We start from the raw sequence: 26,655 nt of genomic DNA on the forward strand, positions 1-26,655 counted from the left end.
GCCTGAGAGGCTGCAGAGAGGACTCAGAGCTGGCTTTCAATCATGAACCGGAGTAGGGTAGACATGGCTCCAGATGGGGAGGATGGAAGCGGCTTGTGAGACTGACAAACTAGTAGTTGGTAACCCAGTATTACCTGTAGCCACTGGCCTTGGGACAGCCTCACTAGCTTCTCAGAGAAGCTGTTAGAGAAGCTGGAAGGGGGCACACTCAGCCTTGCATGATCATTCCAAGTGGCAACACTGATCACGGCACTTGGTGGGCACCCAGGAATGGCACTCCCCATTATTATTAGGTCACGTTGAGGAGATGTTGCTCTGAGGGGTTTGAGGACAAAAGGAGTAAGTTGTGTGCACAGGTGTGCAAGGGGATGGTCACAGAGCTGGGGCAGACCGTGGGAGACAGACACCTGCCTGCTGTGCATATAGACCCAGGCTGATGACAAGGTGAGGCAGCCATGTCTCCCTGCCTTCCTCTGTCAGTGCCCATGAGTGGGAGGTGGGGGAACCAGGCAGGAGGCCAGGGGAGGCCTTGGGGAATGAGGGGTTGCTGAGGACTTGACTTGGAAACAAAAGTGAACTCCCAGCTGCCTGGACTGTGGGAGCGGCAGATGTTGGCTGGCCTCCTGTACCTCAAGGAGAGCTCTTCTCGCAGGATCAGGGCTGGGTCCCAGGGCTGAGCATGGCATACTGATCCATTTGATCCCACACCACACCCTGTGAGAGAAGCTCCATATTGCCCTGGGGCCACAGGAGGCTAAGGGACTTCCCTGAGATCCCAGACAGAGGAGTGTCAGAGCCAGGCTGTGAACCAGGATGTGCGTCGGCACCACATCCTGCCATCTCCCAGGAGCAGGGAAAGACCCACGGTGTGAAAAGCCTGCAGTGTCCGCCTGACACAGTCGAGTGGCAGAGTGGCGGCAGTTTTATCCTGCTTTCCCCTAGAGGTTTTGGACTGGGGCAGAGAGATCAGCAGAGAAAGCCCTGGCTGCCCCAGGACCGAGAAGGTGGCAGAAGTGGAACTGGAACATTCACACCGCTCATTTAGGGAGTCCCCTGGGTCTGGCACAGGGCAAGGTGCTGGCTGGAGGCGGAGACTAGTCGGAGCCAGGCCCTGCCTTTGGTCAGCCACCTACACATTAGCTGTGACACCTTCGCTTTGTCGATGAAGAAACTGGCTCTACTTGGGGCCCCACAACTGGTAAATGTCTGCAACAGAGGGGACCCCAGCTTGACCGACTCGGAAACTGTGCCACACTGTCATGCTACATACATGACGATCCTTCCCAATGACCAAAAGCATCTCACCCATGGGCGAGACCTAGTCCTCAAGATGTGGCCTAGATAGTGCCTCCAGTTCCCACCTCCCGCACCCCAGCCCTCGAGAGATGCCCTGCCCTGATATTCTCGGGTGGCTTCCCCTCCAGGGCAGAGGCTGTGACTTATGTTTAAGCAAGCACCTTGTTCTCATGGGAGTATTTACACAGAGCTACACACACGTGGTCCGAACAGGGCTCTGTTCCCCTGAGTGAGCACAGCCATCCAGCCACCATGCCCATCACAGCCAGAATGCCACCCTCCCCCCTCACTCCCACCCCAGAGTTCCTCATGCCTCCTCCGTCACAGCCACCCCCAGAAAAACATCTGCCTGCCACCATGGATTTATTTTATTTATTTATTTTTTTAAATCTTTATCTAAATAGTATTATTCAGTCTGCCCTCTTTGTGGTCTGACTTTTTCCATTCAGTGTCTGCAAGGTGCATCCCTGTTCCTGTGAGTGGCAGTTCCTTCCCCCGGCTGTGTGGGATTCCACCGGGTGAATGTACCGCAGCCCCTCGAGCCACGCTCTTGCTGCAGGGCATCTGGCTGTGTTCGGTTTGGGCCGTTTCCTACAGGGTGCTGTGCCCACCCTTGGGCGTCTCCCAGCAGCGTCTTCTCAGGCTGGTCCAGCCGCTGGCTCATGTTTGCTGAGTGGATAGCACACCCTTCCACCTTTGCATGGGTCTCCCAGTGAACAGATGATGCAGGCAGGAAAATAAAGCCTCATTTCTCCCCTTCCCCAGGATGGAGCAGGGTCTCCAGATGCTAGAGTTAGGGAATGCCTGGGAGGCTGTTGGGCTAAATCTTCCCATTCTTACAGGTACATGTACTTGTGCCCCCTCCTCCCGCAGAAGTAAAGGACTCGTCTGAGCTTGCATAGGGGCTAGTATCAGAGCCCACGGGAAACCTGAAGTCCTGGCTGTGAGGCCACTGGCCTGCCAGTAGGACCCACGGGTCTGGAGATGGGCCAGCATTAGGTCAGCAAAGGCTCAGGCCTGTGAACCATCAGCCAGGGTGCAACCCACAGCAGCCCGCGTCCCGGAGACCCCACCAGGGGCTCGACGGTGGGTGGCTGTGGTGTGGGGCACCTCCTCAACTCCACTGCACCATCAGGGAAGAACTGAGGCCGCCCCACGGGCAGATATGGGTTCCAACCCGTGTTCCTATTCCTCACAGGGATGTTCTCTCTGCGCCTCACTCGGTTCATCTCCACAGACAGTGACCCACACATGGGCTGTGACAGAGGCTAAGTAGCTAGCTGGCACTAGATAGGGATGTGACAGCAGTAGCCAGGCTGCAGAGGGTAAGTGGCGGGGTGGGACGGTCAGCAGTGTGCACAGCCCACCCTGCGGGGGCATGACCTGGCTCCGACAGCCTCGCCCTCGCAGGTGGCAGTCAGAACCTGGTCTCCTCGGCAGGTCCCGGGCTACCGGCAGGAGCGCGTGGAGAAAGGCCTGAAGCTCTTTGCACAGCTCATCAACAACAAGGTGTTCCTGCTGTCCTTCATCCGCACGCTCGAGTCCCAGCGCAGCTTCTCCATGCGCGACCGCGGCAACGTGGCCTCACTCATCATGACGGTGCTGCAGAGTAAGCTGGAGTACGCTACGGACGTGCTGAAGCAGCTGCTGGCCGACCTCATTGACAAGAACCTCGAGAGCAAGAACCACCCCAAGCTGCTGCTCCGGAGGTGAGAGGCGGCGCAGGTCAGAGGGCCCCTACTCCCACCCGCCAGGCCTGGCCTTTGCCTTCCAAGGCAGAGCTCCTAAGAGTAGCCAAGTCCCCCAAGGTCAGAGACCAACTTGCCCAAAGGCTGGGGGCATCCCACACTTTCTTTAAAGAACCTGTTCATCATGCAACTGGCCACGCCCAGCTGCTCACCTTGTTGTGTTTTATCTGCTTCTATATCTGCTCTCTATCATCCTCTCTCTTCCCTTTTTCTCCCCTGGTTTTGACCCTATTGGCTGGAATTCTTTTCTTGTGGGATCTTTAGAGGTCATTTTCCATCCCCTGGCTTTGACCAAATCAGAATCTGAATTAGGAGAGATACCCCAAGGCCACTCCGGGAACCCACCCCACCATTTCAGGATGGGAAGTTTGAGCCCCAAGCCACTTGCACTGCTACCTGTCTGCTTGTGATCACTATGAGCCATACGTGACTATTTAAATATAAATGAATTAAAAGTAAGTAAAATTAAATATCACCGAGTGCTATTGGAGATGCAGCCAGCATCTCGGGTCCCTTCCCACACTCCGTGGAGCAGAGTCTGCATTCCGAGGAGACACTGAGGTGATCTGAATGCATATTAACGTTTGAGAAGTGTGGTCCAGCCTATATATTAATTCAAACCATTCAATAGCAACTTGCCTGATGCATCGCAGCAGGGATTTCCTGGCACCTGTTCTAGGCTCTGCACAGTTCCAGGGTCCACCGCTCACATGAATGGTGCCTCATCCTGGCCCTTGAAACCCAGTGGTCACATGTGAATTCGTAGCCAGATCCTGTGGCTTCCACCTTACACTAGTTAGACCCTCTGACTCTATCCACGCTGCCATTGGCACTTTCCATGAACTCGAAGGCCTTTTCTCCTTTAGGCTATTATTCCAGTGTCATTAGCCTTCCTGTAGAATCTACGGAGTAGACGAAGATGTAAAACCATCATGTCCTGTCCTCTGCCTGGACCACCATTCACCGGCTGCCTCCCGTCCTTGTTCTTGGGCTAGGACAGGACCTCCTGCTTGGTCCTGTGCATAGATGTGGCTTTCAGAGGGCTGAACCCAGGCCTTATCGGATGCCACGGGCCTTGGCCTGCGCAGCTGCAAAGGTTGTTACATGCAGGAGCAGCCGAACCGCTTTGGAAACAGCACGGAGCATCACTTTGATTTTTGTTTTGCTTCCACCATGCAGCTCCCCGCCGGCATAATGCTAGGGTTGCCATGGCCTGCCAGAGCTCCCAGGGGCATATCCGGGTGTGGACTTGCTCTGGGTCTGTGTCTCCTGCTCTTGTTTCCTGCTCGCTCTCTCCCAGATGCCCTTTCTCCCTTCTGCCTGCCTTCGTCACCTTTCTTCTTCTTGCCCATGGCTGCTCCGCTCCTTTCAACAGCCTTCCTTCTTTTCTCCTCTCACCTTCAGTGTGCTGGCAACTGCCCAGCTGTCTTGGGATTTTAGCTATTAGTATCTTCAGGTACCTGCAACTTTAAAATCTATGTAAACATGCCTGGATGGGCTGGATTCTCTTTGGAGCTGGCCACATGCTTAGTGCAAGGCTGAGTATGGTTTGTTTCCTCTAAGTGGATGCAACCAAAAGTGGCCTTGGCGAGTAACACTGCTGCTGTGTCTTCACTTCCAAAGTAAAAGAATGAATGGACTTGGATAGCAGCATGAAAGATGCAAGTTAGACTCGAGAAGGAACTTTCTACTATTATAAATAAAACAGCGGAGGGTTCCCAGAGGATGTTCAAGCCTTTGAAAGGGAAAAATCCTGGCACCTCTTGGGAAAAGCTAGGCATATGCTGCTGACAGCTCTGAGTCTTCAGCTTAGGTGCTGGGTCGGTCCAATCTGGCTTTTTTGCCAGCTCCCCCTGCTCCTGCCAATTTCCTTTCTATTGTCTGCCAGATTAGAAACTCCCAGGTTTTTTGTTTTTCTTTTCTCACCCAAATGAACTATAAAGTTCTCTAAGGCCCAATGTGAGCACTACGAGCCACATGCAACTTATAAAATTTAAATTAATTAAAGGTAAATAAAATGCAAATTCAGCTCCTCAGATGCTCTGGCTGCATTTCAACTGCCCCGTAGGCACATATGCCTGGTGGCTATTGGGCAGCAGACAGAGCATTTTCATCACCACACACAGGGCCCAGCACTGCTAACCTGTTCCCACCAAACCCACCGGGAGCCCAGGCCCAGAGCAGCAGCTCCAGCCTCACAGGCAGAGCTTATCTCATCGCTACGGGGTGTCTGGGAGTCTGTGGACTCAGTGTTCTTTGGGACCTCAGGATTTGATCCAAAAACCTTAAGCAGCAAGACCCATGCAGACTGTTTCCCCTGCCTACCCAGTCTTAGGGTCTGACTGGCTGCTTCTGTCTTTGTCTTCCTCTGCTGGCCCCCGTGTGGTGGGTGACAGGACTGAGTCAGTGGCCGAGAAGATGCTGACCAATTGGTTCACCTTCCTGCTCTACAAGTTCCTCAAGGTACGCTTGGCTGCGGGGATATCTCTGGCCTTGCCCCCGTTTCCCCATCAGCCTGGGCACCAACCTGCCTCCTCCCCGGCCTGCCCCATTTCCCTCACGGCCCCCAAGTCTCTACCCACCTCCAGGGCCTGGCTGGGAGTACCCCAAAGAAACCCAGTTTCCCTCGTCACTGAGGGACTGGGCTCCTGACATGTCAGAGACAGCCTCACAGTTAGTCCCAGCTCCAGGGATGGGTCCCTCAGGCTGCTTTCTCTGGGGTGAGCGGAGATGAGCCTCTGAGAGGACCTGCAGGGGCCATTCAGCTAAAACCAATTCACCCCTACTTCCCTGCTTTTCCTCTTCCTCTCCCTCCTGCCTCTTCCAGCCCCAGTCTGGCTGAGGCCCAGAAGGGTCCCAGGCTGGTAGAGCACCTGCTGTGCCAGCAGATAAGTGACGATGCATCTGCTATTTGGAAGAGCTGCCCGACATCCAATTATTGGCTTGTTTGCTAAGGAGGTCACAGCACTGAGGACTGACCTCGGCCTCAAGATAGGGCTGCAGAGAAAGTGGGTGGAGTGGGATGGGGCAAAGAACTAGAGAGGGGGTGAGAGGCAGGAAGAGACGAAGAGTTGCAGGACGGTGGCGGGACAGGGCAGATGGGAGAGGACAATGTGGGCAAAGGAGCCCAGAGAGATGTACCTCTGAAGGTGAGAGTTGAAAACCCAAGAGTACAGCAGGTGGGAACAGGAGGAGGGAAGCGAACCAGAGGAGCAGACGGCAGCCCTTGGGAGAGACAGGGGCCTTGGGAGGCTGGGCCCTGCTCACTTGTGTTCCAGCGGCCGCCCAGCATGGTTGTTCTCGCCAGGAGTGTGCCGGGGAGCCCCTCTTCTCGCTCTTCTGCGCCATCAAACAGCAGATGGAGAAGGGGCCCATCGATGCCATCACGGGGGAGGCCCGCTACTCCCTGAGTGAGGACAAGCTTATACGCCAGCAGATCGACTACAAAACCCTGGTAAGCCAGCCCCACAGCCTTTCCCCCGAGCCCAGGGCAGCGGGCTTTGGTCTGCCCAGCCCCTGCCCAGCAGAGGGGACAGTGGAAATGCCGAAAAGCCACCTCTCCAGGTTTGCTCACTGCAAGGGTCTAGCCAGCTGCTCCAACTGTGCCTGTCACCCCAGATGTCCTCTGTACCACCACTCCGGGGCACCTGGATCGGGGACCAGTAGCTCAGATACACCTGAGCAACACTTCAGCAAAAGTCTAGTGGGCTGAACCGTGGGGTGCTGAGCCCCTGCCAGCTGCTGCTTGACTGACCCCCTGAAGGAACGCCTTCTTTCTCGTCCATTCTCCCAGCGAGGAGAGTGGACACTTCCACACAGAGAGCGGGTGGGGGCATGAAGGAGCTGAGCCCGGGAAGAGTTCCTCGTGGTTCTGAGGCCCACCTGTGCCCACTGGTTCAAGTCAAACCCGGCATGTCCCGAGCTGTGGAACGTGAGGCCAGGAGAGCCTAGTGGTGGAGGCATTGTTCAGAGAAGGTGGGGAACCCCTCTGTGGAGGTTAGACATCACCTCCTGACAGAGACCTCAGAGACAGCAAAGCTCAGCTCGTAGGAGTCTGGAAACAGGCCGGCCAGGCTTGGAGCCCTGACTCCATTTCTGACTAGCAGGGTGCTTTGGGTTCATCTTGATCTCAATCTCTCCAAGTCTGTGTTTCTTTATCTGAAAAAAATGGGGGTAATACTAGACCCTACTAAAGCAGAGATGACAATAGTATGCAGCCCCCGAAGTTGTGCAGAGGATGGAATGGGAGAGGAAGGGAAGCCGCTGAGCTCTGGGCAAGCGCTCCCTGCCATCTTGCCTCACTGCCACCAAGCCTGACCGCTGGCCGCCCGCTCCCTCCAGGCCAGGGAGCCCTCTCTCTGGCATTTTAGAAGAGAGTTGTGATCTCCCAACAGGCCTTCCATAGGGAAGGGGACAGGAAGTGGAAAGGAACTGAGAAAATAAGAAAAATGTCAAGTTGCTGGGGGGTGATGCTCAAAGGGTGACCAGAACAGGAGACTGAACACACACTGTGGAGCATGGACATGGCAGAGCCAGACGTGAGGGTCAGTGAAAGAGAGTCCCAGACACGGAGGCCAGCTAGGGGACTGTCCCTGCCACTCTGAATAAAGCCATTCCTGCTGTCTGAGAGTGATGTGACCATGATGCACCTGTTACTCCAGCTTCAGAGGCCCTGGGAAGCCCAACAGCATCCCACAGACTCACCCAGATTGGCTCAGTCGCTAAGCTTTAAAGGAGTAGCGTGAGGCCAGGGCCCCTGCTTCCTGCAGGCATGGTCTGCTCTGGAGGAGGACATTAAAAGCTCCTATTAAAATGGGAAAGGGGAAAACATCTTCCAAAAATAGAGACTTGAAGAGACTTCTTAATGAGCCAGACTACTATTGAAACATCTCTGCTGGATCTCTCCCCCTTCACTCCCTTTCTTTCTCATCTCATCAGTGGTTCCCCAATATTGCATCCAACACAATGAGCTGTAAGAATGCTCTGTGCCCAAACTGCGGGGTCTTTTATTCCATAGGTTAAGGTGTCGTTAGCACAGCTGGCTCATTCAGGCTTGCTTACAGAGCACGTGGGGAAGTCAGAGGGGGTCAGGGAAGAGCATCCAGGAAGGTGGAAACCTGGGAAGAGTCTCTGTGAGGAATGGGGGGAAGAAATTACAATTGTTTTGCCCAGAGAAGAAATTTGGCTGCAGGGAGATTTAACAGCCGCCTTTAGGCCTGTGAAAGGAAACTCCCACACACAGAAGTGGGTGTAGCCCCAAGGCTGGTGAGGACCGGAAAGGAAGAAAGTGTTCGGCAGCAGCACACGGGGCTGACCGAGTCTCCAAGAGGAAGGGGTTGAAAAAAGACAGGAGGTCATGTGATTAGTAGTGGCTGGAGGAACCCAGGGTGCTTTGGGCCAACTGATGGTGACCCTGTTCTTGGCAGGAGGGATAACACAAAGAATGAGACAGCTGCTGACTGGCTTGGGGACATATCGCTTTAGCAGCTGCCCCTCTTAAGTGCTGAGTGATTAATTGTATTGATACTAGAATTTAGACTCGGGTCCTCCTGCTGGGAGTGCCCATCTGCATCACCTAGGAGCCTGCTAGATGCTAGATGCTCACCCAAGAGCCTGCTAGATGCTAACCCAAGAGTCTGCTACAATGCAGAATTTCAAGCCCCATCCTAGACCTCCTGAATCAGAATCTGCATTACAAAAACCCTCACCGAGCAGAAAAGGAAAAAGAAAAAAAACACCAGGAAGTTTGCTCAGAAACTAGCCAGGGGAGTGGAGGTGGGAAGGAAACTTCTGGCTGGAGCTGTGGCTTTGCCGGAGCTGGGAATCCTGTCCCTCAGTGGGGCCACTGCTGCTTCTCTGCAGGCCCTGAGCTCCATGGAGTTCTCACAGGGCCCCCTGAACCCTGGGCAAGTGGAAATGTCAGGAGATCGTGCCCAGGAGACAGCCTCTCCTCTTGGTCTCTTGGTGGAGGAGGCCCAGAACAGGCTGCCTCACTGCCCGGGGCAGGCCCAGGACACAGGGCAGCAGGGAGGCCAGGGCACGGAGCAGCCGGCTGTGCTTGGCCACGGAACGGGCAGGGAGGGTCTGGGAGGCTTTTAAAGGACAGAGTGGCTGGCGAGGGCACTCAGAGCGACACATGGTTCAGAGTTCCTTCCCCCATTGTTCTCCGTTTAGGACATTTTGAGAATGAGAGTTTGGGTTTTACAGATTTAGGAGATTTTTTTTTTCCTTCTTAATGGAATAAGCATGTTCCTATTTGAGCTCATAGCAGTCTGGCTGCTAATGAAAGGCAGGCATCCAGGGGCCAGGGTTCTGATTGCCACCACATGGAGTGGGGGTGATTGGGGGTGAGGGGTTGAGGGGGAGGAGGGGGGAAGGCTATTGTCTGAGTCTGCAAACCAGACATGCAATTGGGAAACAGTTGGGTTGGGGGTGCAATGGGAGGTCAGAGGAGAAGAGGCAGCAGGGTCGGAGGGAGGGAGGGTGCAGGTGCCCAGAGTGGCACGGCCATAAGACAGCCCCTGTGCCCCACAGCATGCGCCCATTCCACTGTGGTCCCCCAGGACCTCCTGCAGCCTCAGCCATGCAGAGAGAGCCTCTGAGAACAGCAAGGGAAGAAAGGCCTTTGGAAATATCCCAGAAGTTTTTAAAGGAAAATATACAGTTAGGTGCTTTAAGCAGAGTCTTAACTTTTCTGACTAGTTCCAGAAGGAGAAGTGGAGGTCCTGAGCCAAGGGTAGCCTCTTCCCCTAACACAAGGTTTCAGGTTCAAAGCCAGGCAGGGGTCTCAGGTGGCCTGAACCTGAAATGTTTAAAGAACACATTAAGCTTCATATGGCCTCTGCAACCTCCAATCAGCCCCAAACCCTCATAAACTCCAAGCTTATGAAATCTTGAGAAAGGCACCAGATTCACATTAGTGTGCGTGTGTGTGAGAGGGAGGACAAGAAAGACAGGCAGACACACAGGTGGGGGTGTGGGGGGGCGGTGGTTCAGCGGTGGGTGAGAGTCTGGGTGTGGACTTGAGACGGTACCTCTGCACATGTGTGTGTGTGTGTGTGTGTGTGTGTGTGTGTGTGTGTGTGTGTAGAGCTGCCTCCTCCTACTTGGACATGGTTCTCTGAAAAAACCAGGATTGTTCAGTGTGCAGCCCCTACTCCTGCAATGACCCTGAAGTCACAGCACCTTCCTGCTTCTTGCTGCTTGTAGGACTAGAGGGCAGAGGTCGTGGTTGGAAACACAGTTGGGCTGGGCTCTCCCTAGCCCCCTCCAGTCCAGCCTGCAGAGGGAGAGCTGGTGGGGACAGGGGCCCCGGGATGCTGCAGGGACCCTCCAAGCTCTTCCTGCTGCCCTCTCCACGTGCTTCTCTCCCCCTCTCCCTCCCCCAGGTCCTGAGCTGTGTCAACCCAGACAATGCCAACAGCCCTGAGGTGCCAGTGAAGATCCTCAACTGTGACACCATCACTCAGGTCAAGGAGAAGATTCTGGACGCCATCTTCAAGAATGTGCCTTGTTCCCACCGGCCCAAGGCTGCAGATATGGACCTGGGTGAGTGGCACCACCCAGGGCTGTCCTGTGAGTGGTTGGAAGCACCTCGTACTCAATGGTGGAGCCAGGGTTCGGGGAGAAGGCACGCACGGCCCCTAGGGCACAGGGGGATCTCCTTCGTGGCCACTGAGTGAGCAATAAGCAGAGGAGGGCTGCCGTCTGCTGCTGTCTGACAGCCTCGGGGGTCTTTTGAGGAGCTTAGGGTGGGCGTGGATGTATTTTATCTGCAGTGAGGAGGTTTCAGTCTGAGTCTGTGTGGTTCAAGGTCTTGCCACTGCCTTTGTTGTGCCCGCAGGCTCTGCCCTTCCCTCTGTTCTGTGCCTGTACTTTTTGCTGACTACCTAAGGCATGAGGGATCTGGGTCAGTGAAGGAGGGTGGGGGGGAAGAATAGAGAAAAATGAGCTCTGGCACCTATTGGGGAGCAGGGTGACATTTTATTTGAATGTTCCCTGAATAGATCGCATAGCCTATATAAACAAGGGCCAGCTGCACTTAGACCCAGTTATGAATTGCCTGCCTGGTTAATACGCTTTCTTCCTGGGAAGTCCTAGCAGGGAGCCCCAGGCTCCAAAGGGACCAGTGCTGAAGAGAGGCGGTGTGGCATCCCGGGTCAGTATCAAACATACTTGACTTTGAGTCCTGGAGCTGCCAAGTTCTAGCTGTGTGACCTTGGTCAAGTTACTTAACCTTTCTGTGCCTCTGTTTTCTTGCCTATAAAGTGGAGATCGTAGTACCTGCCTTGTGATGTGTGTAAAGCCTCTTAGGGCAGTGCCAGCCCTCTGTAAGGGTTGGCTGCTCCTAGTGCTGCGGGTGAGAACACTACTAGTGAGGAAACGGTGCGTGTCTGCCCATTGATCCTGGCCGAGGACAGAAAGGCTGATGTGTGTATGTGCTGTGTCTGAGAAACTGTGGCAACATAGGGGCGGGAGGGCCTCCAGAAGCCGCTAGTCTATCCATCTGGACTCTAAGCTGGCATCCACTAAGCCCTCCAAGACACATGGACATCTGTGCTATTTTCTAAAACCCACAGCGAATCCTCACCCTTTCCCACTGCAGTGCCCCACCCAAATCAGGGTGCTAAAGACACAGGACCAGGAAGTTCTGACAACTTGCCTCAATTCTTACTGTTTCACTTACCCCTGCTCCTCTCGCTGGGCTCCTGGCAGGATGTGTCTGGTCCTGTGCCTAGAGCCCTGATGTCTGGGGACAGAGGCTGGGCAAGTGTGTGCTCTCCTTCACATGGAAGGTGTCTCTGTGAATGTTATCTCTGGAGGGAAGGAACGGGGGAAAGGATGAGGGAAGGAAAGGAAAGGGAAGGAAAGGGAAGGGAAGGGAAGGGAAGGGAAGGGAAGGGAAGGGAAGGGAAGGGAAGGGAAGGGGACAGGAAGGAAGGAAGGAAGGAAGGAAGGAAGGAAGGGAGGGAGGGAGGGAGGGAGGGAGGGAGGGAGGGAGGGAGGGAGGGAGGGAGGAAGGGAGGGAGGGAGGGAGGAAGAAAGGAAATGTAAGAGTTGGGGGTGGGGTGGGTGAGTGTGTCCACATGTGTGTTCTGGGGCAGTGGTCCCTAGAGTCAGATTGGACATTTGTGTCCACATGTGGATGACTGTTGGCATGAAGATCCCAGGGAGGGATGATGCGAAGGGGCCTGTTACAGAAGCAGTGGGCGAGAAAATGGTTCCCATCCCCAGGCAATTCAGTGGCAGCTCCATAGTGAATTTCTCAGGTAGCATCCAGCATTCCTTTAGCTTTTCTGTGGGAGCCCTGGCAGGGGCCACCTTAGCTTCTCAGTGTCCTTCTCTATAACCCGGGTAGGTGGGTAATCCTGACGCAGTGGGGCCAGAGCAGGAGCTACGGGAACTTCGTGCTGGGAGGTGAGTGCAGCGGTGAGGTGGTGCTGGACCCCAGAGGTGCTCCTGCGTGCGGTGCTGACAGAACTCTGCGCTCTGGTGCTTGGGGATGGGGGCCTTCCCATGAAGGTGGGTGCCAGGTGTGTGCGGCAGCCTCCACCCGCCGCATGGAGACAGCTTCCGCATGGGAACGCCTCCTCTCTTCCCGGAGCAGGGCATGTGGGTGGGGAAGAACTCACGCAGCACATCCTGTCTTGGCTCAAAATACCTGCTGGATCTGAGGAGGGACAGAGCCGGTGTCCTTCAGCAACAGCTCAAGCTCAAGCTCAGGGCCCCCCTGAAAGCAGGTCCAGGGGCCACCACTTGTGTCCTCACAAGGCTGAAGGGGCAAGAGATCCTCTGAGGTCCCTTTTATAAGGGTACTAATCCCATTCATGAGAGCTTTACCTTCATGACCTAATTACCCCCCAAAGGCTCCATCTCCCTCTATCATCACTCTGGGGGTTAGGATTTCAACACGGGGTTTGGAGACACAAACATCCAGTCTACAGCATGGAGGCTGGCAAGTCCAAAATCTGCAAGGTGGGCCCGTTGGCTGGGAGGGACCGGCATTGCAGTTCAAGGCCGAGCTCCCTCTTGCTCAGGGAGAAGCCAATCTCTTGTTCTCCTATGGCCTTCGCCTAATTGAATGAGCCCACTCACATTATGGAGGACAATTACTTTACTCAGAGTCCACCAATTCACATGTTAATCCCATCTAGAAAATGATGATTTTCCTCACAGGAAATCCAGAATAATGTTTAACCACATAGCTGGATGCTGCGGCCCTGGCCGAGATGACACATAAAATTAACCATCGCAGGAGCCAGAGTGCAGGACACCGAGTCCACCTTCACTTTGGTCTGCTGCAATCGGGGGACAGAAAGATCTCACCGGGCAGGGCATGGGGTCTGTACTGGGCAGACGGGCCTCTGGGAACTCTCAAAGCACAGTGCTGAGGGCGCCCCTCTGCTACCCCCGAGGCTACTCTCACCAGGTGTATGTCCCTTTCCTCCCACAGGTATTGGGTACAGGTTCCCCCTTGCATTGCTAAACTCTCCAACCAGCGTGTAGCATCACAAGAGGCTTCCTGGGCAAGCCCTGTGCCCGGCGTGGGAGCATCAGGGTAGCAGGAGGCAGGGCAGCCCTCTTTCTGAGCCATGAGAATCTTTTGTTTCCTCCCCGGAGGAAATAGTTGGTACCGTTTGCTTCCACTTTGAAGAAGGAGAATCTGCAGCTCAGAGAGGCACAGTGCCTGGGCCCTGGTCACGCGACAGGGAGGCGGAGGGAACACCCATGTCAGCCCACGCGTTCTCCTCAGTGGGCCTTGACCTCCAGAGATTCCCCGGGTTTAATGCAAATGCTCTATCAATAGCCCCCGGAACTCCGCCACCCCCTCTGTCTTGCCATTCAAGTCCTGCTGAAAGGATATATTTTTTTCAAATAAGTAATTCCTGTATGCAATAAAAAGATACACTATCTTCTGAGTGGAATATAAAGAGTTCACAGCAGCTGTCTCCCCAGTTTGCATTTTCCGCTGCACCTGATGGGAAGCACAGATAAAGATAATGGGATTTTTTTTTTTTCTTTTTTAGTTCACCTCCCTCTCTCCCTGCAAGGTGGAAGTGTAACAAATTGGATTGTGAGTGTCTGTCCTTTGTGCTTGGAGCCTGGAGCAGGGCACCGGGCTGCAGGGCAGGAGATGCCAGGGAGGTCAGGGCTAGCAATTTTCTCCTGGTGCCATGCGCGTGAATACCAGGGTCACCTCCCCCCGCTTCTTCCGCCCACCACCTGCCTTTTTAATTCTCCTTTTACCCAGCGCGCTGCCCAGGTGACACCGGGGCCTCTGTGTTCTATATTCAAGAAGATCCATTAAGCTCTAGCTCATCTCTCTTAAATCCATTGGCATGGCGCAAACTCCTTTCTTGAGCTCCGGACTTACCCGCGTAGCAACACTAGCCAGCGCGGGCGCGTTTCAGTTTGCAAAGACCTGGAGCCCGAAATGCTGACGGCGCAGTTCTATTTAGGAATTTCTTCTTTTAGGCACCACATGTCATCGTTCAATTATTTTATGTTTTAGAACTTGCTGAGACAATAAACTCTTCAGCAAAGCCTCTTTAGATGGTACAGCCTCTGCTCCCGGGCGGGTTTTCAGACTTTGTTTGAGGTGAGATGGTGACACGGGTCCTGTCACGGCCCTCTCAGCTCTTCCGTGACGTGCTGCTGTGTGGTCAGGCATTGAGGGTCTCAGGCTCTGGCCCTGCTCCCTGGACTCACCTGCCCGCAGGTGCGCAGCCGTAGGTCGTGTCTCCTCCAGATTTCTGCTCAGGACCCTGCTCTTGGAGGTAGAGCGGGCTCTGTGCAGAGTGGCGTGTGCTTCTGGTGAGAACCTGTTCTCGGTGCCCCCGGGGAGGAAGGTGGCCTGGGTGGAACACAGGCATCTGGCTCTGGAGTTCCTCCCTCATGGGTCAACAGGGTTGACTCCGGCATTTCTAACCAGCTGTGGGCAGCTCCTTCCTGCCTTGCCCTCTAGGCCAGCCCTCCTAAAGCTCCCTGTGATGGTCTGAGGACGGATGGTGGTAGAAAGACTGGATCAGGGCTGCAGGGGATGGGGTTGCTACAAAGCTTTCTGGGTCCCCAGCTTGGGTAAAGTGAGGTGCATGCACGAATGTGTGTGCTTGAGTGTGTGTTCATGAGTGTGTGCCTGTGTGTGAGTGTGTGTGTGTGTGTGTGTGTGTACGCACATGAACGCACCATGCTCCTGCTAGCAAGCACAGAGCATGAGGTTCAGAGTTAGTGAGGTGCTGTGTACCTCCAGGAGGATTTGCTTCCCGGGGTAGCAATCTCTGGTGGGTAGGGGACCCTCCAGGAGCTGGGCCAGTGATGTGCTCAGTCCCAGTATCTCCTTCACAAGGTTGACTTTCAAATGAACCCCCTCTCTTTCCCTAGACTCCTTCTCACAAACCTGGGGCTCACCATGGAGCCCCAGCTGCTCTCCCCTATGGAATCTCCAAGCATCCTCTGGTCTGTGTCCTGGACACCCCCTACAATGCCTTTCCTGCCCCATTGCCTCAGCCCAGGCCCTAAGGCAGCTGTCTTGGGTGGGGCTTCCCACCTCTTCTCATTCACCCCTGTCTCTGTGGCCCTCAGTTCAACCCCAGGTGCCCTAGTTCATTCTTAACTCGTTTCCTTGCATGTGCCTCTCCAGCCTCTTCCTTCCACTGCCTCCACATGCATGGGTCCTTAGATGTGTCCCATAAATAGCACCTTTGGGTCTGAACTGCTGTCCCCATGCTAAGTGAGGCAAAGGCTATTGACCCTTCAGCACTCAGCTCTGGCCGCCTCCCCACCCCTGATCCTGCAGACCCTGCTCTTCCTCCAGTCAGCTGAGTCTTGATGCAGCATTGCCCACACACCTCAGCCAGTGGGCAAAGCTTGTGTCCACCCACCAGGGCAACTCGGACTTGCTGAGATTGAAGTTCTATGTTCAACCTACACTGCCAGTGGTGCCCTTGAGTTCCTAGAGCTCTGAGTATGGAGCTGAGTAGACACAACTACCTGCCAGCATCGTGGCGCAGCCACAGCCCAGGCTTCCAGCCAGCCAGTGCTCTCCCTCCCCCTACACTCCTGAGGCCTGGGACTCACAGAGGTGGCGGCATGGCCATGCTGCAGTGCCTGAGCTGGGCCCACGACTGCCAGAGTCCAGGGCCTCTGGCTATCTGTCTTTGTATCCCCAGGACCTAGTCTGGTGCCCCACCCACAGGAGGAGCCCTCTCAGTGCCCTCAGGAGGGAACTCCGCTGCTGGGGATGATGACACAGGGTCTGTCTTCCCAACCTGTTTCTTTAACCTCCCAGCCATACAAGTAGGAGAATGAGTAGCGATAATTTAGAGAGCGTTTGTTTCTGGAATGGGCACGTCTTGTGTTTCTGAGGACTTCAGACCATCCTGGGCCCCCGGTTGCTAATAGAGTAGCTCCCGGTTCACCTCTGACTTTAGCTCACGGCCTGCCTGCCATGGACACCAACACACAGCCAGACCTCTCTTCCTACTTGGGAAAGGGCCACCATCACATACTCACTTACACACTCTTCCCCTTCATCTGTTTATCCGTTCATTCTTTCATCCGTTCATCCACGCAGTCACTGTTCCTTTAAGAAATACCCATCCAGGACTTGCTCTGCCCCAGGTGCTGGGCCAGCCCTGTTGGGTGGCCTCTAGCAGCAGCATTTCTGTGTTTCAAGGACAGGCCATCCCTTCTTAATGGCTCGGGTGCCCAGGGCCACACTCTGCCCTACTTTTCAGTTGGGGGCAGAGAGCCAGCCTGACTCTCGTTTGCTTACATAATAGTGGACACAACCCAGAGCCAGGGCAGCTGGGCACAGCCACACAGGCTGCAGAGGGCTCAGTGCAGGGCAGTTATGCAACAGGGAAGACCGCACAGGGCTCCAGATTCCACTGTCACTGCTAGTCCCTTAGGCTGTGAGGCTTGTCCAGATTGCACTGAGGTACCCGGCTCCATTGCGGGAGGGGGTGGGGGGGGATTGTGCCAGTGCAGCTGCTAAATCAGATGCTGGCCCCGGCTGGTCCCGTCCCCGTCTGGTCTCGGCAGAGCCCACAGCACTTCAGTGAAGGAGACCCCTTCTCCCTTGAGCCCAGCCAGTGGGCTTAGCATCCAGCCTCATCCCCAGCTTTGCCTCCAGACCCCAGGCAGGGAGTGCAGAACACTGACTTCTATGCCCCAGTCTGCTGTGCTGTCCCCGGCCCCATGCAGCCTTGACTTTATGGCCCTGGCACCACTCACCAGGCAGGCAGGGACACCCGCTGTGTGACTGGGATAAAGCTCACCACTGCCACAGTCCTCAGCCCAGGCTGGCTTCACCAGTGTCTGAGTGAACCGCCTATCAGCGGCCTAACCAGCTGGGAGATATTCCTCTCCTTTTGTCCCAGCCACTCAAACACACACGCATCCATACATCCACACACAGCCACCTGAAATTTACCACCTCACACATAAACCAGCACAACAACACGCAAAACACTGGTGAGCAGGTGCCTCCCTGGGGCGTTTCCCCTGCTGCTCACTCCCCTCCCTGCCCCGAGGCCCTCATCTCCAGGATCAATTCCAGCTAATCAGCAGCAGCACTAAGCAATGGGTGGTCCCCAGAGGCCCAGGAGGGCCTGCTCCGTTGAACACAGGTGGCATCCTTCTGTTCTCATTCCTGGGACAGTTGGACACCACCTGAGGTGTCAACCCAGGCAGGGGGCGAGCCCAGGAGTGGGAAGCAAGGGCTCAGATGTCAGGAGCAACTCTGCTGCTTCTAAGGGCAGGCAGCCCCTCTCTGGACCCGTTTTCCACCCGTAGCACTGGCCACCCTGAGGGCACAAGTCAGGGAGGAATTGGTGTCCTCCTTGCCACCAGTGTAGCTAGTCCTGAACCCACAGCTCAGCCTTGACGGGAGCGGAATGGAGGGAGGGGACCCGAAACGTGTCTCTGTGGGCCACAGGGAAATCCACGGCGGGGTCAGGCGAGGACTAGGTGACTCATTCCAGCCCTCACTGCCCTCCGTGAATCCCAGACTCGCACGGCTGCCACATGTCAGCATGTGGCAGGCGTGGCGGGCAGAGCGGCTGCCTGGAAACCAGACTCCCGGCTTCCTGGCTGGAACACATGTTGCACTGATTTTGAAAGGCTGTTTTCCTTTCTGGTGTGTGCGTGTGAGCTTGTATGCATGTGTGGGTGGGTGTATGCGTGCACATTGCAGGAGCTAGTGTGTCTGGCATGTCCCTGGTCTCCCTCCCCAGGAGATCGGTGCCACGTGTGCGATGGGACGTGGTTGATGAGAAACAGCCTCCTCGCTGCCCATGTGGGATTCATCAGCCAGCCCCTGTGTTGTAGGTGTCTGGGCCCATGTGGAGAATGTGGGGGTGTAAGTCTGTGCCTATCACATCAACTAATTAGGTGTTGGGTAGGTTCCCCGAATCACTGTTATCCACATCAGCTCTGGGTATGGGGCTGTTTCTGGCATGAGACCAGATTCCACCGGCCTCCCCGCTCGGTCTCACCCAGTCTCCCTGCCCACAGCGACCCGCCTTCTGGCTTTCAAGATCTGGCATGAGAACAGGGTAAACAGTGCCGCGCCTGCACCCCAGTTTCTGTAGCTCCAAGACCTTGTAATCAAGCCAACGAGCCTGTGGCATGACAGTGCCATTGCCTTGGCTTCCCGCTTTCTTACCTGCTCCCACCAGCCTCGTTCACTCAGCCAAGGTTTACTCAGCACCTGCTTCCTGCAGATGTGGCTACGCCCGGGGAACAGGTGGGCAGGGAGGACAGGAGGCGGCATCCCTGGTCCTGGCACAGAGTTTTAGGGATGAAAACCAGAGCTGGAGCTCAGGGCCCTTCTGCACCAAGAGCGCCTGCACCTCTTCCTCAGGGAGCATCTGCCAGCATTTGTTGTCCAAGGTGCCCCTCGATAGGGCTGTGTGGGTGCCCGCACAGGGGTCCTTCGGATCCCCATGGGAGGGGCCCGAGGGCCGCTCTGAGCTGCTGCTGCTCCCTCTGCAGAGTGGCGACAAGGAAGCGGAGTGCGAATGATCCTGCAGGACGAGGACATCACCACCAAGATCGAGAATGACTGGAAGAGACTGAACACGCTGGCCCATTACCAGGTGGGGGGACTGTGGAAGGAGGAGGGGCTGGCCAGCAGGGCCCAGCTCCTGCTCTCTCAGTCCTGAGATAGCAGGTCCCCCAAGGCTAGACATCCAGTCCTAACTCCTCCTCACCAGCACCCCGTGTTTCCCAGGGACCCCGGGAGAGCTGATGTCCCCCCAGGAAACCCTGATCTCCTTGGAGACAGGCACTGATGGGCAGCTTCCTGGGAGAAACATCTCCTAGTCCCCACGTGGGACCCCTCCACAAGCCTGTGGCGGAGAGAGGGTGCTGGTGAGAAGTTCTTGTCAGAGTCCCCCCAAGAGTGAGTCACCACGCAGGACACTGTTCAGTGTCCAGATCTGTCTTGTTTTGTTCCAAGGAAAGCCGACAGCCTCCCACGTCCCCTAGTTCTCTGGCGCAGCCAGAGTTCATCCTGGTGTGTCCCTTCCTCCTGGGAAGGCAGAGCTGTGCCCAGCCCTCAGGAGCCTCTTCCCGCAGGTGCCCGATGGCTCTGTGGTGGCGTTAGTGTCCAAGCAGGTGACAGCCTACAACGCAGTGAACAACTCCACCGTCTCCAGGACCTCGGCGAGCAAATACGGTGAGTCCCTCGCACTGTCCCGGGGGGAGAGGATGCCCTGAGCAGCTGTTGTCAGGTTGGCAGTGCTGCTGGAAGGCATGGACTGGGGGGAGTCAGATTGGAGGGGCAAGGAGCTGGGGGGGAAGTCAGGCAGGCTGCAACAGGAGAGGAGAGCGGGCTGAGGAGGAGCCCCTGGTCCCAGGCGGAACTCGGGTGCAGAAGCAGAACCTCACCCTCTAGAGCAGGAAAAAACTCTCACCTTTGCGAGCATCTTATAAGCAGGAAGACGCTTTCACTGTGTGATACTCATTATCGCGCCTGAAGTTCATAACAATCCAGTGGATTAAATAATTATTATTTCCCCCTATTATGCAGATTAGCAAATTATAACTCAGAGGCACGGCTGCACACTGTGTAAAGGTCATGCCAATATGAAGCATTTAAGGGAAGATACAAGCCCAGGTCTCTGGCTCTGAGGAGGGGGGTAGGGGGGCACTGGATGTGGCCTGGAAGCCACTCTGTCCCAGGTGCCACTCTGTGGTGCCACCATCTGAGTGCCTTGGGGCCCGCTGCCTGAAAACTATAAGACCTAGTTTTCTTAACAGCCAAACGGGGTTTGAAAAAACTACCAAAATAGCAGGATCGTCCTGGAAAATCAATAGATCATAGGACAGTGCCATACACCATAGGCCCTTCATCGTCTCTTCTGTGCAACACTTGCATTGCAGCAAATCAGGGGGAGGGAGTGGCTGGGGCCACAGGGAGCTTGCAGGTGAGCAGCTGACGAGACAGCTCCCAGCTGGTTGGGTCATTAAGGGAGACAGGCTACCTGCTCTTCCGCAGGTACCTAATTGGCCACGCAGAACACATCCTGAGACATGCCTTGAGAACTCTTACCAGGAACGTGTGAAAGAGGACACGCTTGTATTTGTACAAGCTAAATAATTCCGGGCTGGCGAGATGCAGGTGCAGGAGGGAGGGAAGCGGAGTGGGTGAAGTAGCCACAAGTTTCCCGGAGGTGCAAGGAAAGGCCCCCAGCTCCAGGGAATGGACTAAGCCAAGGCTGAGGCGAGGGGACAGGCAGACACCCGCAGGAAGGATGGGCAGCAGCTGGCCTCGGCTGCGGTGGGTGCGCTGTAAGGAAGGCTGAGTGGCTCACACGCATGGCCCATTGCATTGGCAGAGAACATGATCCGGTACACGGGCAGTCCCGACAGCCTCCGCTCGCGCACGCCCATGATCACGCCTGACCTGGAGAGTGGAGTGAAGATGTGGCACCTGGTGAAGAACCACGAGCACGGGGACCAGAAGGAGGGGGACCGGGGGAGCAAGATGGTATCTGAGATCTATCTCACCCGACTGCTGGCCACTAAGGTATCAGACTTCAGATGCAACGGGGCACATGGAGTACAGTAAGGGACTTCCCCCGTTCCCTGCCCCCTCTCCCCCCGAGCTGTGACAGACCAGCATTTGCATCAGGGCCCCTCTACTCCTGGCAGGCACTGGCAGCTCAGCACGCCTTCCCAGCACAGAACCTCAGAACCTTCTCACCCGTGGCTCCAGGCACACCCCACCCACATCAGTGTTGGCGGGCAGTCTGAAGTTTCCTTCTCTGTGGGGTTTCTCACACACAGAGGCCACATCTATTCACACGCTTCTGCCATCCTCCTGAAAGAATGGCTCCCCTCCGGGTGTCCTGCAGTCTCCAGAGATGGAACGCGGGGGCCCATCGGTGACTTTCCAGGCACCGGTTCTGAGCCTGGTTCTGGGGACATTCTGTGCCGGCCGTTAGCCTTTCGCTCAGAGGCTGGCCAGAGCCGAATGGGTAACTGATTGCTAGCCGGAGTGAATACAAGGCCCAAACCAAACCAGCAGATTGTGTTTGTCTGCTCTGACCCAGTGAGTTGCTCATTAGCATTTGCAAAAAGCGCTAAAATAACAACGCCAAATGGTGTTCAACCAAATCGTGTTTTGGCAGAGGAAGGCTTAGTTAGGCCCAGTCATCAGAAGTGTCTCTATACCCCACGGGCAGCGGAAATGTAAGACAGAGGAAGGGGGAGGGGAGAGTTAATGCATGCACTTCTCCGGTTCCGGCCAAGCTGGCCCGGCTCTACCCTGTCCTCCACTCCCCACGAGAGGCAGACCATAAAGCCACCCTGAGCGCACCCTGGGGAGCCGCGTGTGACCTGTGGCACCTCCCCAGGGCACGCTGCAGAAGTTCGTGGACGACCTCTTTGAGACCATCTTCAGCACGGCGCACCGCGGCTCGGCTTTGCCCTTGGCCATCAAGTACATGTTTGACTTCCTGGATGAGCAGGCGGATAAGCATGGCATTCACGACCCGCATGTCCGCCACACCTGGAAAAGCAACTGGTGAGTGAAGGAAGAGCGAGGACAAGTGCGGGGAGGCCAGCCGAGCCCAGGGGGGACGGCCACAGGCCATGGTGGTCGTGGGCCACCTTTGCCCGCAGGGACCCGGCGCAGGCTTTCTCTGGGCCTCCCCAACCCCCCACTGTTTTTTGTGCTCACTTCTGACTAGTCAAATGGTCCTTCTTTCCTAGCAATCAGTCAGTCAATTGAAAAGATTCATTTAACCAACTTAGTCAGCAAAATGTAACCTGGCAAATATCTCGGCCCGGAGGCTGTCACAATCAGGAACCTCCTGTGTGCGTGGCGTTATGCTGGGTACCGAGGGTACAGGGACCCCCAGCCAGAGCCCCTGCCCTCTGGGGACTAAGAAAGAGACAGACAGACAGCTGCTTGGACAGAGGCCTGTGTGCACCTGGATTGCATAGCTGCGGCAGCCAGCAGCGACTCTTGGGCAGGTTTTGAAGGGCTTTTCTGTTCTTTTCAGGAAGCGGTGGGCTGCCCTTTTCCAAACTCCCTGTGGGCAGAGACCTTCCCATCACCACCTTGTCTGCCTCTGAGACACCAGGACTCTCTAATGGCCACTCTGGGTGTCTCCACTCTGATCTCTCTCGTTCCATTTGCACATCCTGCCCCTCGGTCCGTGAGCGATTCATGCTCCAGGTTGAGACTGCAAGGTCAGACTTCAGGACTGAGCGCCGGGTCTGGAACCTCGCACAGAGCAGGGACTTGATAAATATTAATGAAGGTGCAGGGCCAAGATGGTCTCTTCTTGAGAGTTCTACGCACCACAGGCAAACAAAGTGGGCTCCTGGGTTCAAAAGTGCCTCCCTGTAGCTTTAAGTGATTCCTGTCCCAGGCTGTTCTTTCTTAGAACTTTCTCCCAAGGCTGCATGGGCCTGCTGGCCAGCACCTGCTTGGGCTGGTATGGCGTTAGGGCATAGCCGGGCACCCTGACATCCTGCCCGGAGCCCCAAACCAAAACACAGAGGAGGGCAGAAGGCAGCCTGTGGTACTAACACATACTTTAGCCTCCTCACTTCCATACTTGAGGATTGGTGTGATCTTCACAGGAACAGGCATCATAATTAAGGGGAGGGCTGATCCCACACGGATTCTCAGTGAGGGATTGCCCATCATGGGCTTCCTCCAGCCTTTCTGAAATGAGACTCTGAGAGTGGATTCCCCATTCAGTGCAGCGACACAGGATGGAGGCTATTCGTGCCTCTGAAAGTCCCCCTGGTCTGGTCTCATGTGGGACTAGGGCTCAGCCAGGGACCCTGGCAACCAGCCAGAGCCTGACCAAGAACCAACCTGCCTGCCTCGAGGTGAGGTGGTGTTTAGTCATCGTAGGCAGAGCTGTTCTGAGGGGCCCAACCCCACCTACCAAATTTGCTCCTTTTGATCAGTGTCCCCACGTGTCACTGTGTGAATGCTCTGTCCAGGCATCATGGTCCGGCTGGGAGAGCTGGTGTCTTCGAAACATCCCTACATGCCCTTGCAGCACATTATAGTAGATCTCCTGAAATAGTAGCTGAACTGTGTTTCAGCCCATACCTCCTGGTGGGTGAGCCACCACAGGATATCACAATTTCGTGGGTGAGGCAGACCCTCCCTTCCAGCCATTTCTTGGGGAGCTGGGGGGAGTCAGATTGGGGGGAGGAGCAAGGAAACTCAATCCCCATGGAGGAAAGCTGGGCAGTGGGCGAGGTCCCAGGCTCGGAGTCTTTCACCAGAGGCCATGCCCTGACCCTCCTCATTGCTACCCAGGCAAGAAGCAGTTAGCCTGGGAATTATGAGCTCTGCGTATTGACTTAGAGTTAATTGTCCCTGATTGAAAAGAGATTGCTTCTTTATTCCTGGACAAAGTGGCAACTCTCCCCACCGCCTCCCTCCACGTTCCCTACCTTCTCTTTCTTGGATAAACCCCCTGTTCATTTAGCCTGAGTGACTGCAATCAACCAGAGATGAGTGCCACAGCTAATGTTAATAATATGCTAATATATATTTCATTAGGCAGGAGACTCCATGTGGGGCCCTGGCTTCCTGGTCTGATGTGCCTGTCACACAGCTGGTTTAGGAGAGGGCGTGTTGGGGAGAAACAGCCAGAGACACACATGGACTCCGAAGAGTCCCTCCTCCAGTGGCACTTTGGGAAACAGGAGGATGTGGACAGGAGACCGTGTTGGCCGGCCAGCCGGGGGGCCTTCACCTGGGCTCTGAGGCCAGCTGTCATGGTCTCCCCTGTGACCCTGGCTTCCACCCCTGTCATGACTCTCCACGCTGTCCCCTTATGTCCTACCTGAATTTCCCCGAGTGAAGTAGGTGCCACTTAACACGCTCAGACTCAACGTTGCCTGCCTGCGCTCTGCCATGTACTTTGCAGGAACTTAAATTCTTGTTGACTGACTGGCAGTTTCAAATGTGAGGTCTGGCTGTGTTCATAGCATTTGTTGTGTGTGTGCACTGCCTGCTGGGAGATACAACATCTATAGAAATGTTGTACCCGCTGCATTGAAATGATGTTATTCAGAATTTAAGTTCTAAGAGGCCAGCCAAACACATAGGAACATTCTAACCATTACCAACAGTGAGAAGAGCAACCAAAACAACTGTAAAACATGAGGGAAGTGGCAGGAGGTGAGGAGGTGGGTAGAGGGAGGGAAGTCACAGGAGGGAAGTGCCCCCTGCTCCCTGACCTGCGTCTCAGTGGCCGATGGCGGCACGGAATCTGAGAGCCAGCAGAGGATAGCCCAGGGGGCAGGTGGGCAGGGTTCTCCTGAGACCCTGGGACCCTTCTAGCAACAGAGAGTGGCTGGCAGTGACCAGACCACCGGGCACGGTTTTTCTCCTCTTTGCCTTTGGTTAGCTGAGCCCCTTCCCGGCAGCGCTTCCCCTACACCTTCTCCCAGGCTGCATCCGGCGAAGGAACACCTGTGCACCTTTACAGCTCAAACCATCAAGGGCCATCCCCTCTGTGAAGACTTTCCAGACACATCCCTCTGGGTGGCCCTAATCCGCCTCTCTGATTCCCACAGTGGGCCCGCCCATCCTTCGGTTCTAGCATAGACACTTCTCAGAGCTTGTGCTTGCTGGCGTGTCTGACTTCCCCAAGAACCCACCGGAATGCAGGTTCTTGAGGGCAGAGGATGTGTCTTGTTCACACTGCATCCCCTGTTCCCAGCACCATTCCTGGGGAGCAGAAGGTGCCAACTGGGAGAAAGAGAGAGGGGAAGAAGGGGAAGATGAGGGGCCATGAAGATGTTGTTTTCTAAGTGACCGGCTTGGAGATGAGAAACCCGTTAGCTCCTCCTACATTGCTCCCTTCTCACACCTTCGCTATGTAGCAAAAAGTTGATGTTCCTGGGCAAGGAAGGGGGGTGTGACTTCCTCCAAGCCCTGCCTGCAGTGGATGGCAGAGAATAAGATACAAAGCCTAAATTCTGGGCTGTTCTGAAGGTTCGCCTGTATGCGGCGTAGTGGGTAGACTGTGAAATGGAGCGTCAGAAAGCCCACTGCACAGCGCCCATCACGGCTCCTCTGACCCCAGGCCTGTGCTGTGAGGGACACTGAGCCTGCAGCCTTGCCTGCCATTACTCCCTTCCCGGTGCCCGTCCACACTGTCTCTCTGGATGGTTAGCCTTGCTGGTCCTTGGTTTCCCTGCAGGTAGATTTGTGGCATAGAGACGGCCCTTAAGAATGTCAGTTCCGCCCTAACCAGTTTGGCTCAGTTGATAAGAGTGTTGGCCTGCGGACTGAAAGGTCCTGGGTTTGGTTCTGGTCAAGGGCATTTACCTTGGTTGCAGGCACATCCCCTGGGGGGTGGGGGAGGGCGTGCAGGAGGCAGCTGGTTGATGTTTCTCTCTCATCGATGTTTCTAACTCTCTATCCCTCTCCCTTTCTCTCTTTAAAAAATCAATAAAATATATTTTTTAAAAAGAAGAAGGAGAATGTCAGTCCCCAGCCTCTTCTCTTTCTCCAGAGAGCTCTCCTGCCAAGCTACAGGCCCGCGCCCCATCTCCCCTGACTGTCTGCCTCTTCCCTCCTCACAGTCTGCCGCTGCGCTTTTGGGTCAACATGATCAAGAACCCCCAGTTTGTGTTTGACATCCATAAGAACAGCATCACGGACGCCTGCCTCTCCGTGGTGGCCCAGACCTTCATGGACTCCTGCTCCACATCGGAGCACCGGCTGGGCAAGGACTCTCCCTCCAACAAGCTGCTCTATGCCAAGGACATCCCCAGCTACAAGAACTGGGTGGAGAGGTGAGTGCTGGGCTGGGTGCCACGGCTGGCAACTTCCCCTGCCTAGGGGTCCTCCTCCCGCTCCACCGTGGGTGAGGCTTGTAAGCAGATCGTTCACAAAGCTGAACCCCAAAGTTAGATCACCCACACCCTCGCGCACCCTGTATTTTTGGCTGAACAAGAACTGAGGAACTTGGCTAGGAATTTTCATGGGGCTCTGCTTCCCTGCCCAGAAAACCCAGATCTTAGTGTTTGAAATATTTTCTAAGCCCAGGAAGGAAATATGGTCCCTTGCTCTAATCCCTCCCAAAAAATAAATAATAAAAGTAAATACTTTGAG

General features: G+C 55.4%; 1 protein-coding gene across 3 annotated transcripts in view; it reads left to right on the forward strand.

The window, feature by feature from the left end:
- The window catches only part of PLXNA4 (plexin A4), a 402,577-nt gene that overhangs the window by 361,091 nt on the left and 14,831 nt on the right, over positions 1–26,655 (forward strand). For all 3 annotated transcript variants that reach the window (XM_084897228.1, XM_084897227.1, XM_084897226.1), the window contains 9 exons: positions 2,737–3,005; positions 5,441–5,507; positions 6,352–6,498; positions 10,433–10,592; positions 19,041–19,144; positions 19,626–19,725; positions 20,888–21,078; positions 21,908–22,077; positions 26,124–26,336. In XM_084897228.1, coding sequence (XP_084753354.1) covers positions 2,737–3,005; positions 5,441–5,507; positions 6,352–6,498; positions 10,433–10,592; positions 19,041–19,144; positions 19,626–19,725; positions 20,888–21,078; positions 21,908–22,077; positions 26,124–26,336 — 1,421 coding nt within the window. The remainder of the gene's footprint in view (positions 1–2,736; positions 3,006–5,440; positions 5,508–6,351; positions 6,499–10,432; positions 10,593–19,040; positions 19,145–19,625; positions 19,726–20,887; positions 21,079–21,907; positions 22,078–26,123; positions 26,337–26,655) is intronic.

Source organism: Pipistrellus hanaki, assembly GCF_964339955.1.
Source record: "Pipistrellus hanaki genome assembly, chromosome: 10".
NCBI lineage: Eukaryota > Metazoa > Chordata > Mammalia > Chiroptera > Vespertilionidae > Pipistrellus > Pipistrellus hanaki.